Genomic DNA, 17,203 nt, shown 5'->3' on the forward strand with positions numbered 1-17,203 from the left:
GGAAAAGCATAAACTGTCTGACACACATGGTTTTGGGCATAGGACAGAGTAATAAATACTTCAGACATCGCATGCTAAAACTTTCATTTAAAAAATTAAAAATGTTTGGTTTCTTGCTTTATCTGAAAAATGTTAGCAATCAGGTGTTGCATTTCATATGTATTATTAAACTGTTTCCAAAGCCATCTTATGATTTCATATGTATTACTAAACTTTTAAAAGCTACCTTATAATCCTCATACTCTTCCAAGGTTAAAGCTCACAGTTACATGCAAAGCATGGGAAAAACTCCTCCAAGGTCCTTTTTATTATGCAATGCATACTCTTTTTTTTTTCTTTGCAATCTTGGATGACAGAGCACAGAAATTATGTAAGATGGTCTTGATTGTACCACGCCTTCAGCCAGCCGCTCAGAGTTACCAAGTATCTCCACCATCCATCAAGAGGATTGGGCCACATGGGGCAACTCGGAGGTAGAGACCTGTTTTAACATCTAAAGAAGCTAACACCTTACCCTTCCTCACTGGCTCATCCATTCATTCATTCATTTAAGAGTTTTTTACTCAGCACATAGTCTATTCAAGGAGTCCCTGGATGGTGCAAAAGTACTTGACAACTAGTGAAAGAGTTGGTGGTCTGAAACTACCAGTTGTTGTTGTTGTTGTTATTTGCCGTCGAGTCGGCCCCAACTCATAGCGACCCCTCCTTGGGTTTCCGAGGCAGTATCACTACGGAAGTAGGATTGCCCAACCTTCCTTCTGAGGAGTGGCTGGTGGGTTTGAACCGCCAGCCTTCTGGTTAGCAGTCAAGTGCCTTAGGCACTATGCTACCAGAGCTCCTGAAACTCTAATCTTACTGGTTAGGATAACAGACTCTAATCTTACTGGTTAGGATAACAAGTAGGAAACTACCAGAGGTGCCTCAAAAGAAAGGCCTGGTAATCTATTTCTGAAAGGTCACAGCCTTGAACACCCTATGGGGCTATTCTAATCTGCACACACATGGGGTCACCAGGATTTGGAACTGACTCAACAGCAACTAACAACATTCTACGTGAGGTACTGTGGATATAGCTATAATAAGGCACATGCAAGTCTCACCCTTAACTCACGAACAATTTAGAGTACATAGAGACAAACCAGCAAGCAGAGGCAGAATGCAGAATGAACTGAATAATGGCTCTTTCTTACCAGTACCCCCCAAAATTCATCCTGTATGAATTACTTAATGCTACTCCAGACTCTAATCTTACTGGTTAGGATAACAAGTAGGAAGTGTCACTTCCTTACTTTACTTACTTTAAAAGTAAAGTTTTACTTCCTTACTTTTACTTAAAATTTAAATTATCATTATTACTTGCCTAAGGCACTTGACTGCTAACCAGAAGGCTGGTGGTTCAAACCCACCAGGCATTCCTCAGAAGGAAGATTGGGCAATCTACTTCCGTAGTGATACTGCCTTGGGAACCGAACAAGGGGTCACTATTGAGTGGGGACTGACTTGATGGCACATAAGAACACAACAACATCTATTCAAAAATCATTTAAAGATGTGGAGATGAAACAAGATAAAGAGCATGTAATCAAAGCATTAAGAAATGGGGGTGGAGTAAGAAAGAGAAAAAGCCCACACATAATCTTATTACTTAGGCTTCTAGATAGCGCTGTCCTCCTATTTCTTTCCTTGTATAAACATAACTTTAAAAAAAACGTTTTTACTGAGATGTCACATAACATGAACTTCACTGTTTAAGAGTGTGCATTTCATTGGCATTTAGTATGTTGTGCAACCATCACTACTATCTAATTCCAAAACAATTGCATCACCCGAAAAACCCTGTACCTAGTAACAGTCAGTACCATTCCATCCTTCCTCTCAACCTCTGGAAATCTTTAACTTTCAAAAATATCCTTATTTCTTAGAAGCCACTTTGCTCAAACTGACAAATACATCAAGGAAACATAATTTCAGTAATATTCTTATCTTGCTGGCGTCAAGATGATTTTTTGATCATTCTTATCACACTATAAGACTGGGAAAATAAAATTAGAGCTCCACCAATTACTAGCAAAAACCTTTTCAGTCATGTCAGTACTTGAGGTTCTAACTACAACAACTCTGGCTCATCTGTCACCTGACTTGCTCATCCGACCTGCAGAACAGAACCACTTTAGAATGAGTAACTGGCAGAGCACACCCCGCAGGCAAATGCTTATCCTCCTATTTTTAAAGGCAGATCCCCCAGTTTGACAAGGATGAGTTACTAGTAAACTCTTTAAGATTAAGTATGTATTTGTGTTTCTCTTTCTGGTTTAAAAAGCACAAAGAACATCACAAAAAATATCAAAGGGAATCACATAATTCTCATAACTTGGGAGATTTTGTCTGTAGTCCTTCGGGATGTTACCTAATTGAGTCACTTTTCTTTTCATAAATAAATAAATGAGTACTATTCTCTAAGAAAATGATCAAGAGTGGGCAGATTTTTTTGGTCAACATAAATTTGTGATGGGTATTTTTTACAATCAACTGTTAATTTTTTTTACAGTTTCCTTTGAAATTCTCAACGTCTTACTGTAGGCTCCAATCCAATGAAATGTAATCTTCACTTATGTTAAAAGCAGCATAATTTCAGCACCACATTGTGGCACAGACATTCTAAAGCACAAATAATAACCTTATACTACCAAGTTAAATGTGTTAAAAATAACCAATAACTCTTACTCCAGTATAAATGGAAATTAATGGTTGGCCTGACTGACTGCTCAGCTAAGAACAAGAAGAAAATGAGTAAATACAATTTCTTTGTTGAAATCTTCCCCATCTTAATTCTCCTTTTGACCACTTAAAGAAAATAACAAATTAAAAGAAGAAAAACTGCTCTTCATTTCCTTTTTATTCCACACTCAATATTAAGTCTAACAAAATACTGATGTGAATTGACCAAATTCATTGCAAAAAAAGAAAAAATTACATAAACTTTAATGAATGTGGTCATTTTTCTTTCTTAAACTTCTACCCTCAAATGTTACTCTGGCCATATAAAGTTTTCCACATACTCCCAAAGGAAAAAAGTTTCAGTGCCTGAGGCTCGATTGTTTTAGACATGTAAGTAACTGAGAAGGAATGTTTGTGTAACAGAGTCACAAACTCAGGAGGGGAACCACAAAGTCAAAGGGTGATGACGAGTTTTCTTCAGAGTCTATGAGTCAAATAAATGTTTACATCATATTATATATAATCCTTTCCCCCCATCCACTTTACCTGTTCTAAATTTTAGAAAATTCTTGACGTATTCTGGTGTCAAAAGCAAATAAATGACTAACTGTAACACTTTACAGGGTCCATACTTCCTTACATATGCTATTATACTATAGGCTCTCCAAACTGTTTTCTTGTTTAGATATTCGGTTAAATGAGCTAATATGTGCTAGAAAGCATTCAACCATTTTGCAGAAGAAAAGGTAAGGCCTTAACATCTATGAAGTGAATTTTCAGAACTTAGAAATTAACAGGGTTTGGAAAAGGATGATTTCAACACCTATATTCTTTCTTCTAACTTGCTGACTATTTGAGTATTATATTTAAATGGGAAAAGAAAATACACAAAAACTTTTAATATGAACATGTATTTAGATCATCACAGCTTATAGAAAACAAATCAATATTAGAGGAAAGACTTTTAATTTAGGATCTGTAACCTGGCTTTAGGAGCTCTGGTAGTGTAGTGCCTAAGGCATTTGACCGCTAACCAGAAGGCTGGCAGTTCAAACCCACCAGCCACTCCTCAGAAGGAAGGTTGGGCAATCTACTTCCATAGTGATACCACCTCGGAAACCCAAGAAGGAGTCGCTATGAATCAGGTCCGACTAGACAGTACATAACAACAACAGTCCGGCTTCAGGAAAACCCCTCCACATAAAAGAATATACATATAAAATAATTTTATTTTCTAGAGAGTCTATGGCTTTCATCAGAAATAGCTCTTCATGACAAACGAAAAATAATCAGGTTTAAAAACATTGGATCCAAAATCTTAAAGTAAAATATAACCTTTTCACGGAAAAGTTCTTAGTCTTAAGGGTGCTTTTACATATCTCATATTACACAATTAATTGCTCAGCTGAGGTAAACTTAGATATAGCCACTGCCATCAAGACGACTGAGACTCAGTGACCTCCACTGGGCTTCCAAAGTGGTAAATCTTTACAGAAGTAGATTGCCCCATCTTCCTTCTGCGGAGCAGGCTGGTGAATTTGAACCACCAATGGAGCAGCTGGTGAGTTTGAACCTTCTGGCTAACAGTTAAATGCCTCAAGCACTGCACCACCAGAGATCCTTAAACTTACCTATATCTTTATATATTAGATATTTGATATTTACTAGATTAGGGATTGGGAGCTCTGGTGGCATAGTGCTTAAGGCATTTGACTGCTAACGAGAAGCCTGGTGGTTCAAACCCACCCACTGCTTGGAGTAAGGAAGGTTGGGCAAACTACTTCCATAGTGATACTGCCTTGGAAACCCAAGGAAGGGTCACTATGAGTCAGATCTGACTCCATGGCAGTGAGTTGGGTTTGGTGTTTTTAGACTAGGGATTTAGACCCCATAATTAAAATATAAGCATTTTCCTAAACTCAAAACAAAAAGTACACATACCTCTTTTCCAAGTCTCTGATTTTCTCTCTTAATGGCTCAACAATCTAAAATAATATAATCAAAATTAGTTTTAAAACAAAAATATAGTCCTCCACCACTCTCACCCCATTGTGATATTTCAAATTGGCATGACAGATTGCAAAAGAGATTTTAATTTGTTCTATAACTCATTTCCAGTTTGAATTAATACCACATGAACCGAAATTCTACAATCTAGATGATAAATTACATGATAGAACTCTTACACAATAGACGTCTAGGTCTTTGAGAAAATATAACCTTTAGGCTTACTCATCTTACTTTAGAAGCAATGCAAAATGTGTTTCAGGCTCAAAAAAACAGGCAGATTAACACCACCTGTATCTTTTCAGGAACAAACTAATCCCCTAAGTGCCTCCCACAAAAGCTGAACATTTTGTTTCTACAATTATATCCATGTTATCAGTTGCAGCATATAAATTATGGGCTGTGAATCAAGCCATATCCATGTGTGTTAACACCTGTGAAATCTGACAGAACGAGCAAGAGCAATCAAAGGCCTTCTCTACAACTCCACCATTTGGCTTCAAGTAAAATCTTCAATACTGAATGTTCCTCCCAGAACAGCTGATGTATCTATATCTACTGACCATAATATAAGCAAATATTTTAAAATTAATGAGGTGTGTTATCAACCAGTTACAGTTGTCAAGGAGTCAAATACGTCTCAGGGAGACCTCATTTGTGTCAGAGCAGAGCTGTGCTTCATAGGATTTTCAATTGCTGGGTTTTTGGAAGTAGATTGCCACGCCTTTCTTCCGAGATATCTCTGAGTAGACTCAACCTTCCAAGCTTTCAGTTAGTAGTTACCAATAGGTACCACCCAGAGTCTCTTTAGTCAACCAGAAGGTGCTAGTTTTCAATTAGTAGGTATGACTTCCCATGTGCAGCTTTGCACACTATGATTCTTCAGTCCAAGCATCTGATTTGTGGTAATTTTTCCATTCAGCATCCACTCAGGGGAGTGGATTTTGGTACTTGCCTCCACCCTGGTAAAGATAATTACTTCCCTTTCTCTAAGGAATTCTGGAAAAGCTCACCTGCAAATTCACGTAAAAGTTTAAATCAATTTTGCCTTTAAGGTCGTAATTGCTTATCAAATGTTATAAAAGGGAAAAACAGTGACCCAGAGACCACATCTACTAGACAACAAAAACAAAGCTGATTCTTAAAACAGGGAATAATTTTTTGAGAGAGAGTTTAAAAATCCTGGCACAGCATAAAGCTGCAACAATAAAGACACTAGAAAACGCAAAGGAAGTAAAAGAGACAAATACACTGACAAACGGAAGGAATATAGACTAACCTCTTCAATCTTGCTCTCAATTTTCAGTTCACCATTTTCCTGGATAGACCTGTGGAGTAGAAAACTACAAAACTGAGATCAATGAATCGAAAGGCTTTGTGACTTCAAGATTTATTTCTGAATAAATTACTGTAACCCAAACCTAAGGTGGCAGAACATCTCCCTCTCCTCCCCAAGTATCAGTCATGTGTCCAATTCCCACCAGAGAAAACAGAAGGCCATTTGGGGGAAGGAATCTCCTCAAATCAATAATCTATGGGTATGCACAATCTTACTTAACGTATTATTTCTATTAAACTAAAATAATCTAACCTCTACCTTATACCTAACATGAAATTTTACATTAAAGACAGGAAGTATGTCTATAGGAGTAGTTTGTCTGCTGGGGTTTCCTGGGGATTTAATGCAGAATTGTGTTTTTCCAAGTAGAAATCCTTTAAATGTGATCTTAGCACCCTACCTAGCCACACACAGAAGCCTCTTTATCAAGTAAACACACACATGCCCCCATGGCAGGAATCTGATCAACAATGCCCACCCACTGTGCACAGTAGCCCAACATGAAAAGATTAGTGGGATACAGTAACTACAGGTTACCCTTGGAGCTGAGACTTTAGGGCAGAGGCATTAAAATTCCAGTCCCAACTTCTCGGCTCACAATCATGATGGTTATTCTTGCATTTTTTAATATCAAGAAACAAAAAGCAATGTGAATTTTTTTTCTACATGTAAAACTGTAATAACAGCTCCAAATTTGTTTTCACAATGAATGTGTATTACTTTTTGTCTGATTGAAATAAAGAGGTTATTTTTTGTTTGATAAACAGAAAATTAGCACTAGAATTTTACAAGTATCCCTCCTGACCTATTAAGAAGTGAAGCTAGTGCACACATGGGTCACTTCTCGGGGCTAAACCCAAGACAGATCATCTCTCCCACCTACTAGTGTGCTTCTCTAAGGACAAAGACCGCCATCTTTTCCTTAAGAAAATTGTCTTCTGAAAAAGTGTCAGAAACCCACCCTACCCTCACCCCCAGTTATGTTCTTGTTCAAACCCAAACCTACTGCCATCAAGTTGATTCTAAATCATAGAGAGCCTACAGCAGAGAAGAACCCCCCCCTTCCCATATAGTGTTTCCAAGGCTGTAAATCTTTGCAGAAGCAGACTGCTTTCTCTTTGCCCTGCAGAGTAGAAGGTAGGTTTGAACCACTGATCTTTGGTTAGCAGCCGAATGCCTTAGCCATTGCATCATCAGTGCTCTTTGTTCTTGCTCAAGCTACCCAGAAATGTGATTCACATCTTCGTAGTGGAAAAAGTCACTGTTGAACCTCTTTGGACAATACAGAGGAGCAGATCATTGCTGCATCAAGACTGATCTTACTTGTATATGAGCTTTACTTAGATAACCATTAAAATCAGGTGCATTGTCAAGAGATTCAAGGATATTACAAACAGCCCAGATGTGCACTGAACGGCAAAAAATGTCAGTTTCATTTAAAAATACTCTTCTTCCAACCTATGACACATCAATGGTACATATGTAACAATTTCAGTATCTATCTTAGTAAAAAAGGAAAATAATTACCTCATATTAACCAAGTTGCCCCAAACAGCTGTAAGAGGGGGAAAAAAAGGCAATGTTTAAGTTAACAACATTCAGAAATTCCAATGGAAACAATTTTAATCTTTACAATTTTAAACAATATTTTAAAGTTCACTAAGAAAATTAATATACCATGGGTGACCCTTCTGGTATTTGAAACACCAGTGGCATAACTTCTAGCGTAATAGCAACATGCAATTCACCACAGTATGACAAACTGATAGATGGTAAAGAAAAGATTGAAATTGACAAGGATTTGACAAAATAGTGTGCTTATCTTACTTTTGAAAATGAAGGGAAAACATTTTTAAAGCCCTGCTAAAACTCCATGTCCCGTTATTCACTGTCTGTCTCTTCATGGACAATGTACTGAGTTCCTTTAACTGTGAACATCAGTCAGTCCTTAAAACTCACTGATATCACGCATTACTGCCCTAACATCCCCAAAACAGAGCCCATAAAGATCACCGAGGCGCCAAGTGTTGCCAAAACCAGTAAGTATTGCCTTTATCTGTGTTGCCTCAAATAAATATACTGTCTCATCTTGGTTTGCAAATAAGCTGCTTGTCAAAACAGACCAAGAAAAAGTTCATCTTTTTCTATGCTATGGCCATTCACTCCTTAAAGTGTTTTCTGAATGGATAATGTCTTTTAACAACTTCTTCAAATCATTCTATTGTTATTAGTTTATTCACTTTTTGATTTTGATTTTGGTTTTGGTTTTGTGTGTGTTTTTCACCTTGAGTCAATATATAACATGTATTTTTGGAGACACGTCTCAATCCTTGTATTTTATCACTTAGACATTCCAGACCATCTAAGGTTGACTCTCTTGCTTGATACTCCTTCCTTGAATTACAAGACATCATAAACTCATGGGTTTCTGTTCCCTTTTCCCACTGATCCACCCTCAGAAAGCTGGTGAGGGTCAGTGTGCTCAAGGGGTCTGTTTCTAGTCCTCCTTCCCAGGAATACTGTCCACATCCACAGTATTCCCATCCTTTACAAATGGATAATTCCCAAATCTATATCTACTATTGCCCTGAACTCCAAACCATATATCGTCAATTGCCCCTCCCCACTTGGAACATTATAGATAACAAAGAAAAGAACAGTAATTCCCGAACATTTAATTGTGCTTATGAGGAACCTGTACATAGAACAAGAGGCAGCTGTTCGAACAGGGGAATACTGCATGATTCAAAATCAGGAGAAGTGTACATCAGGATAATATCCTTTCACCATACTTATTCAATCTGTATGCTGACCAAATAATCTGAGAAGTTGGACTATATGAAGAAGAACATAGTATCAGGATTGGAGAAAGCCCCGCCAGCAACTGTAATATGCAAATGACACAACCTTGCTTGCTGAAAGTGAAGATGACATGAAGCACTTATTGATGAAGATAAGAGACTACAGTCTTCAGTATGGATTGCACCTCAACATAAGAAAAACAAAAATCCTCATAACTGGACCAATAAGCAGCATCATGATAAACAGAGAAAAGACTAAAGTTGTCAAGGATTTCATTTTACTTGGGTCCACAATTCTACTTCCATGGGCATTGTCAAGAAGTCAAATGACATATTGCACCAGACAAATCTGCTGGAAAAGAGCTCTTTAAAGTGATAAAGAAGAGAAATGTCAATCTGAAGACTAAGGTGCACTTGACCCAAGCCATGGTATTTTTTTTAATAGCATCACATGCATGTGAAAGCTGGACAATAAGTAAGGAAGACCACAGAAGAATTGATGCTTCTGAGCTGTGGTGGTAGCGAAGAATACTGAATACACCATGGTCTGCCAGAAGAACTAACAAATCTGTCCTGGACGAAGGGCACCCAGAATGCTCCTTGGAAGTGAGAATGGCCCGACATTGTCTCACCTACTTTGGTCATGTTGTCAAAAGGCACCAATCCCTGGAGAAGTTATCATGCTTGGTAAAGTGGAGGGTCGGCAAAAAAGAAGAAGACCCTCAACAAGATGGATTGACAAAGTGGCTGCAATAATGGGATCAGGCATAGCAACACCTGTGAGGATGGCACAGAACCAAGCAGTATTTTGTTCTGTTATACATAAGGTTGCTATGAATCAAAACCCACTCGATGGCACCTTACAGCAATAACCTGGAAAATGCACCCTTCTTCCCAGCTTCTCTTCACTGTTCACCCAGGAAAGACAGAGAACTTCATGAATCTCCTCCCCTTAATACATCAGTGTGACCACCATATCCCTCTTCACTCACCAGTCCTCCACAATAATCCCTCTGCCTCCCTCCCTCTATACATCCCTCTCCTTGGCAATATCTACTTGGCCTAAACCATTCCCATTATCCCCAAAACCTTGTGCTCTCTTACATCCCCAGCTCCAGTCTGTCTGCAGATTTTTTCCCTGCCAGGAGAGCACCCACACCTTGCATTCTCACATATTTTCAAAAATCACCTAGAGCACCCCATTCTCTGGACTCATAATGACCTTATGTTAAGAGCCAAACAAGAGACAGGCATATGAGGTAAACATTTACCCAAGGTAGGTGCACGCCTAACAATTAACCAGGGGAGATCAGAAAAGCAGTATTTACACAGGGAGATAGCTCAGAGGGCAGGAATGCATAGGAAAGAAGGACACAGGGAAAAGGTAACCACATGAAGGAACTGGGAAGAGAGCTGTTACATTATGGGGATTGCAATCAATGTCATGAAACAAAACGTGTATGGACTGCTGTATGGAAAACAAAACTGTTCTGTAAACTTTCACCCATATCTCAATTGGGGGGGGGGGAACCTAACTGCAGGGATATAATTTTTTAAAAAATGACAAGTTTCTACTGAAATACTGCCAAAAAAAAGAAAAGTTTCTATATGCTTAGCTTTGGAGTGTGAAAAGGAACTGGACACTCAGCATAGATCAGAGAACTGACACCGCAAGAAGCAGAACAAAGCCCCTGCATTGCTGACAGAGTATTTCTAGAGGAAGAAACTCATAGATTTCCAACAATTCTTGAGCCTTGTGCCAGCAGTTTCATGATTACCTAGACAATAGCACTACAAGGCACAGATTTTAAAAATTAACATTATATAAACTTAGTGTTGCATTTAAAAATTTGCAAATTGCTTGAGTTAACCTGACTCACCTTATAGTATCTCAAAAGGATAGGTGAGACTCTATAAATATTTAAACTGAATTATATCCATTGAATTATATCCATTACATATAATACAATGGTTCAGTATTAAGAAAAGTTAGTATAAAAGAAAAAAAGATAATTATTCACTGTTACTTACAAGGGATTTAAAACCAAATTCCCTTAAACAATTTTACCAATATTTTCATTTTTAATTTAAATTGTTTAAATACTTGATGGAAATTGAGGCACACCAGTTTCACAATTTTCATCCTGTCTGTATCTAGACTTCATGGTTTTGCTAGACAGCAAAACCCAGCTGAATAAAATAATTACATATAAATATTCATTTGCTGTTGTTGTTAGGTGCTGTAGAGTCATCTCCGACTCATAGCTACCCTATGCACAACAGAACGAGAAACACTGCCCAGTCCTGTGCCAGCCTCACGATCCCCACTATACCTGAGCTCATCATTGTAGCCACTGTGTCAATCCATCTCATTGACAGCCTTCCTATTTTTCGTTGACCCTCCACTTTACCAAGCATGATACCTTTCTCCAGAGATTAGTCCCTAAACATGACCAAAGTAAGTGAGACAAAGTCTGGTCATTCTTGCTTCCCAACAGCATTTTGGCTGCATTTCCTCCAGGCCAGATTTGGTAGTACCTTCAGTATTCTTCTGCAATGCCACAATTCAAAAGCATCAACTCTTCTTCAGTCTTCCTTATTCATTGTCCACTTCTCACATGCATATGAGGTGACTGAAAATATCATGGCTTGTGTCAGGTGCACCTTAGTCTTTAAGGAGACATCTTTGCTCTTCAGCACTTTAAAGAGGTCTTTTATTAGCAGATTTGCCCAGTGTAATACATTGTCTGATGTCCTGACTGCTGCTTCCATTGGCACTGAGTGATATGAAGTCTTTGACAACTTCAATCTTTTCTCCATTTATCGTGTTGCTGCTTATTGGTCCAGTTGTGAGGATTTTTGTTATACTGAGGTGTAATCCATATTGCAGACTATAGTCTTCAGTCTTCATCAGTAAGTGCTTCAAATCATCCTCACTTTTAGCGAGCAAAGTTGTGTCATTTGTATATCACAGGTTGTTAATGTGTCTTCCTCCAATCTTGATACCACATTCTTCTTCATATAGTCCAGCTTCTCTGATTATCTCTCAGTGTACAGATCAAATAAGTATGTTGAAAGGATTCAACCTTGACATGCTCGCATCTTGATTTTAAACCATGCAGTATCTCCTTGGTTCTGTTAGAACAATGGCTTCCTGGTCTATGTACAGGTTCCTTATGAGTACAATTAAGTGTTCAAATGTTCACTTAGGGCAAAGAATTGAGTAATATTAACAGTAAGATAAAAAAAAAAAGTGCCCTTTTCCAACAAAGAAAAAACATTAAAACACTAACCAAATATTTCCATAGCCTCTATTAATATACCATGGTTTCTTAAATACTTACCAGCTATCACTTGAGAAACACAACAAAAAAAGCATTTACTTGAAGCACTTACTGATGAAAATTAAAGACTATTGTCTGCAGTAAGGATTACACCTCAATATAAGGAAAACAAAACTCCTCAAAACTGGACCAATAAGCAGCATCACGAAAAGACTTAAGTTGTCAAAGATTTCGTAGTTCTTGGTTCCACAATCAACACCAACAGAAGCAGCAGTCAGGACATTCAGATGATGTTTTGCACTGGGCAAATCTGCTGCAAAAGACCTCTTTAAAGTCCTGAAGAGCAAAGATGTCTCTCTGAGGACTAAGGTGTGCCTAATCACCTTTCCATCACCTCATACACATGTGAAAGTTGGACAATGAATAAGGAAGGCTGAAGAAGAGCTGATGCTTTTGAGTTGTGGTGTTGGCAAAGAATACTGTAAATACCATGGACTGCCAGAAGAACTAACAAATCTGCTCAGAAGAAGTGCAGCCAGAATGCTCCTTGGAAGCAAGAATGGGCAGACTTCGTCTCACCTATTTTGGTCATGTTATCCGGGAAGTGGTTCCTTCTGTTGTACATAGGGTCACGATCAGTTGGAGCCAACTCTAGGGTGCCTAACAACAACAATAATATCATTTGGGAGAAATCCTTTAAACTGCAATTTCTGTCTGGGGTTTGTGGACCTCCATGGTTTCGTGAGGAGCCGTGGTGGTGCAGTGATTGATTATGTAACTGCTCACCAACAGGTCAGTGGTTCAAACCCAACAGCTGCTCCAAGGGAGAAAGATGTGACAATCTGCTTCCATAAAGATTACAGCCTTGGAAACTCTACAGGCAGTTATACTCTGTCCAATGGGGTTGTTAGTTGGAAATGATGGCGATTTTGTTGTTGTTGCTGTTGTTTAATGGATTCACAAATGACTTTCAGCAAGTCTGGGGTGGGGGGAACCCTTGCAAATGCACACAACATTATGTGGCCATGGCTTTTAAAAATTCCTGAATGAGTTCAAGAACCTAAACAAATTAAGACTTACCAATTCACAATAAAAGCTTGGAATTTTAAGAAGAACGTCTGTTTTGAAAAGGGATAAATTCAAAGTCCTTGAACAGCCAAGCCACAGGGAAAAGGCAAATTCTTCACCAGGAATCCAGGCCTGAGGCAGCAACTTCAATAACCATATTTTAAGTCTTGTTAAAATGCTGAATCAGACAAAACTAACATTTCCATTTAAATGTGTACATTTTAAATGGCTGCAATATATGTTAGCATGATTTTATTGGGTATTCTGATCAATATTTCAAACTGGAAAGCATATGCACCTTTAGTAAGTCATAAGAAGTGTATCTTGTGGAAACTGCTCACCTGCCCCTTCACGTGGACACACACCATATGACACCACATACCACAATGAGAAATCCTTAAACCAACATGCAAAATGCTCACCAACTTTGCCTAGATATATCAGACAACACTGACCACACTGGTGCTCACACATAGTTTGTAAAATTCTTACTTGCTAGTAGTCAATAAAGTGTGGCTGCAGGTGTACAAAAGAGTAAGCACAACTTCACTGTTTGGAAGGGACACATATAAACCACAGTAGGAGATGGGCTATGACAGAAGCATAACATAACATGCAGGGTGAACCCCTTGAGAATAGGCCTGAAGGTTCCCCAAAGAAGGTGAGACCAAGCTGACAAGAAGCAGTAAAGAGTCTAGCTCACAGACTCTGGATAAAGGCGTTACTTCATTCATACAGTAAAAGGTCAAGCACTGGCCATGGACAAGACAACATGCTAGCTGCTGGGGAATTTATACAGATAATTAAGACCCAGTCCTTCAATATGGGACAATCACAGAGGTGAAATGACACGGTCACAAATATCAGTCATGGATGGGGGAGGAGGGTGCTAATGCAGGTCTCATTTTAATTCCAACATTCATTTATTAAGCCCGAACTTCAAGCCAAGCAATGTGAGGTCTTGCAACAATGGTCCCTACTCCCAATGCTGATTTTTAGCACTGAAAAGGTTCTCCCAGTCTAAGAATGATTGAGAATGAGGATGGGGGTGGAGCAATGGGGATCTGCATTCTCCAATCTGAACCAATAAAATCCAGTGTTTTCAAGTTTTCCAGGCCCTACAAACCATACACTTGAGAATTGCCTCAGGTTACTTGGATAATCTCTGCAGAGAGGCCTTTGGCATCTGTATATTTAAGTGCCCCTGTTATCCTATAGGATCTGGTTGCCTGTCTCGGCTACACCTCCATTACTGCTCACTTCTCTGTTTTCAAGACCTGGCTCAAGCCAATCTGGCCCCAAGGAGTTTCTCTCTCTTGCCAAGCCTGCACCTGCCTCTTCATCTGCCTCCCTTCCTCCCTTCATTCAGGTCCCAGTTGAAAAGTTATCTTATGAAAGAAGCTTTCCTGAGCACAACAGTATCCCCATCCCAACCTCTTCTCTCCTTATCCTCACCTAGATTTACAGCACTTAACCACCATCTGATACATTAACTACTTAATCTATAAATTTATGTTTATTATCTGTTTCCCCAAGGAGCTCTAGTAGTGTAGTACCTAAGGCATTTGACTGCTAACCAGAAGGTTGGTAGTTCTAATCCACCAACCACCCTGTGGAACGAAGACTGAGCAATCTATTTCCGTAAAGATTTACCACCTCAGAAACCCAAAAGGGGTTGCTATGAGTCGGAATCAACTCGATTGCAGTGAGTTTGGCTTTTTTTTTTTTTTTCCAATCTGTTTCCCCTATTAAAATGTAAGCTCCAAGAGAACAAAGAGTCACTATGTCTGGTTCACTGTTTGCTATGTATGGCACCAAGATACATACATGTAATATATGCTCGCTAAATATTTGCAGAAATAATGAATTAACGGAAAGCGCCCCCCCCCACCACCACCAAATGATTGGGAATTACTGCTCTAAGGCAGAAGTTTACAAAGTTTACAGTAAAGAGCCAGTAAGTAAGTATTTTAGCCTTTGTGTGACATATGCTCTGTCACAGCTACTCAAATCTGCCACTGTGGGGCAAACACAGTTAATAGTTAACAGGTAAAAGTAAGGCTGTGTTCTGATTCAAATTTATTTATGGACACTGAAATTGGAATTTCATAAAATTTCCACGTGTCATGAAATAACTTTCTTCTTTTGATACTTTTTTCAACCATTTGAAAACTTTCATAGGTCAATGGCCTTTAAAAAAAAAAAATGAGCAGCAGGCTGGATTGGCCTGTGAGCCATAGTGTGCTGACTTCTGCTCTAAGGGATTGCAAGAATGAATAGGTGTGATTTCAATCCAGGACTTCTTCACTTCAAGGAGCAAACAGACAACAGCCACCCAGGTATAACAGAGGGCAAAGAAGTAAAGGCTGCAGTCACCAGAGTCCTGTGGGAGCAGAGAAGAGGAGGAGAAAGGTCATGTAACTGTGAAGATGGGTGTGGGAGACACAAAGGAGGGGGATGTTTGCACTGGGCTTTGAAAGAGATGAGCTGGAGAGGAGAAAGGAGATGGGGAGGGCAGAGCCAGCAGAGTTCAGGCATTCCTGGGAGCAGAAGAGGAGGCTGTAAGGTTAATTTGGGCCAACATAATTTTTTTAAAACAAACTCCCCAGGAGCCTCTGGTAATGAACCAAATATGGTCACCGCAGTTTTACCTTTTGTAACATTCCAAGAAAGCTGGGCTCTTGTTTGTAGGCAAATGAGTAATCGTTTAGAGTTTGATGAAGGACAGTGAGATATTCCAGACTGTTTTAGTATAAGTGAAAGCAGCAGTGAGGGACAGATGGGCAATGGAAAACATTAGCAAGACCAAAAGGCAATCTATAGCAATTATTTGCGGGGAGAGGAATAAAAATGCAAAGGGTACACAGCTGATTACTGCAACTGCTGTCAATAAGTTGTACACCTGTAAAAAGTTGAACTGCCAAAACCTGTGTGATAGACATATTTACAATAATGGCAAGAAAAAAAAAAAAGTAGCTGCTGAATCTGCTTATGTACAATCAAACACCTCAGGGGATTTGGTTCCTTGGTTTGGAGGCTTAGGGTCATGATTTCATGGAACATCCAGTTAACTGGTGTAATAACATGTTCAGGGCTTCTGTTCTACCTCCCAGTTCACTGCATACTGCCTGGAGTCTCAAAAGCTTGCAATGGCCATCCAAGACACAAATGGTCTCTATTTGTCTGGAGCAACAGAGGAAGGAGAAACAGAAAAAGGAGAGGGAAATGTATGGTTAATTTCCTCCAAGAACAACTGTGTCCTCTGCCATGAGACCAGAAGAAATGGATGGTGCTTGGCTACCATTACTGAACATTTTGATCAAAGATTCCACAGAGGAATCCTGATCCAAAGTGGGGGAAATGTAGAAAAGAATTTCAAATTTTCATGGAATCCAGGCTGCATAAACCCCTAAAACTATCGCCCTGAGATCTTTAAACCTTAAACCAAAAATATCCCCAGAAGTCTTCTTAAAATGAAATAGTTTAGCTTAACTAGTTAAAAATATCTGCCTTGAATATTATGCTCTTTTAAAAACTATCTATACGGGATCAAACTGACAACAGTAACATTAAAGATTAGATTAAGAAGTGTAGGGGGCAGTGAATTTAGGTTAATGGGAGACATCACAGAAAAGGAGGGTGCAGATGGTTGCACAACTCAAAGAAGGTAATCAATGTCACTGGATTTAACATGTAGAAATTGCTGAATTAGTCTAAGTTTTGCTGTGCATAGTCTCAACAATAACAAAATAAATTACACACACACACATCTATAGTAACATAGATATGCAGAGGGTATAACTGTCAGGCCCTGGGGATGGATGATGTCTCTGGGGGAAGTGAAAGGTCTCAGAATTCACTGGGATGAGTAACTGGAAGTACGGTGATCTCACCAAGATAAGAACACCAATGGCAGAGGACTACTGGGGAAGATTATAATGGTTAGGAAAAGCACATGCTTATCTTGAGTTATCCCATATCAGTCC

At 39.0% G+C, this 17,203-nt stretch overlaps 1 protein-coding gene across 1 annotated transcript in view; it reads right to left on the reverse strand.

Moving 5' to 3' along the window:
* UXS1 (UDP-glucuronate decarboxylase 1) overlaps window positions 1-17,203 on the reverse strand; it is a 155,574-nt gene that overhangs the window by 103,727 nt on the left and 34,644 nt on the right. The window contains exons 2-4 of the mRNA XM_007959502.1: window positions 7,592-7,619; window positions 6,005-6,053; window positions 4,660-4,703 (exon numbers count right to left, since the gene is read on the reverse strand). Of these exons, the coding sequence (XP_007957693.1) occupies window positions 4,660-4,703; window positions 6,005-6,053; window positions 7,592-7,619 (121 nt within the window). The remainder of the gene's footprint in view (window positions 1-4,659; window positions 4,704-6,004; window positions 6,054-7,591; window positions 7,620-17,203) is intronic.

This window comes from Orycteropus afer, unplaced genomic scaffold (assembly GCF_000298275.1).
Source record: "Orycteropus afer afer isolate SDZICR_OR568_19922 unplaced genomic scaffold, OryAfe1.0 scaffold00017, whole genome shotgun sequence".
NCBI classification, from domain to species: domain Eukaryota; kingdom Metazoa; phylum Chordata; class Mammalia; order Tubulidentata; family Orycteropodidae; genus Orycteropus; species Orycteropus afer.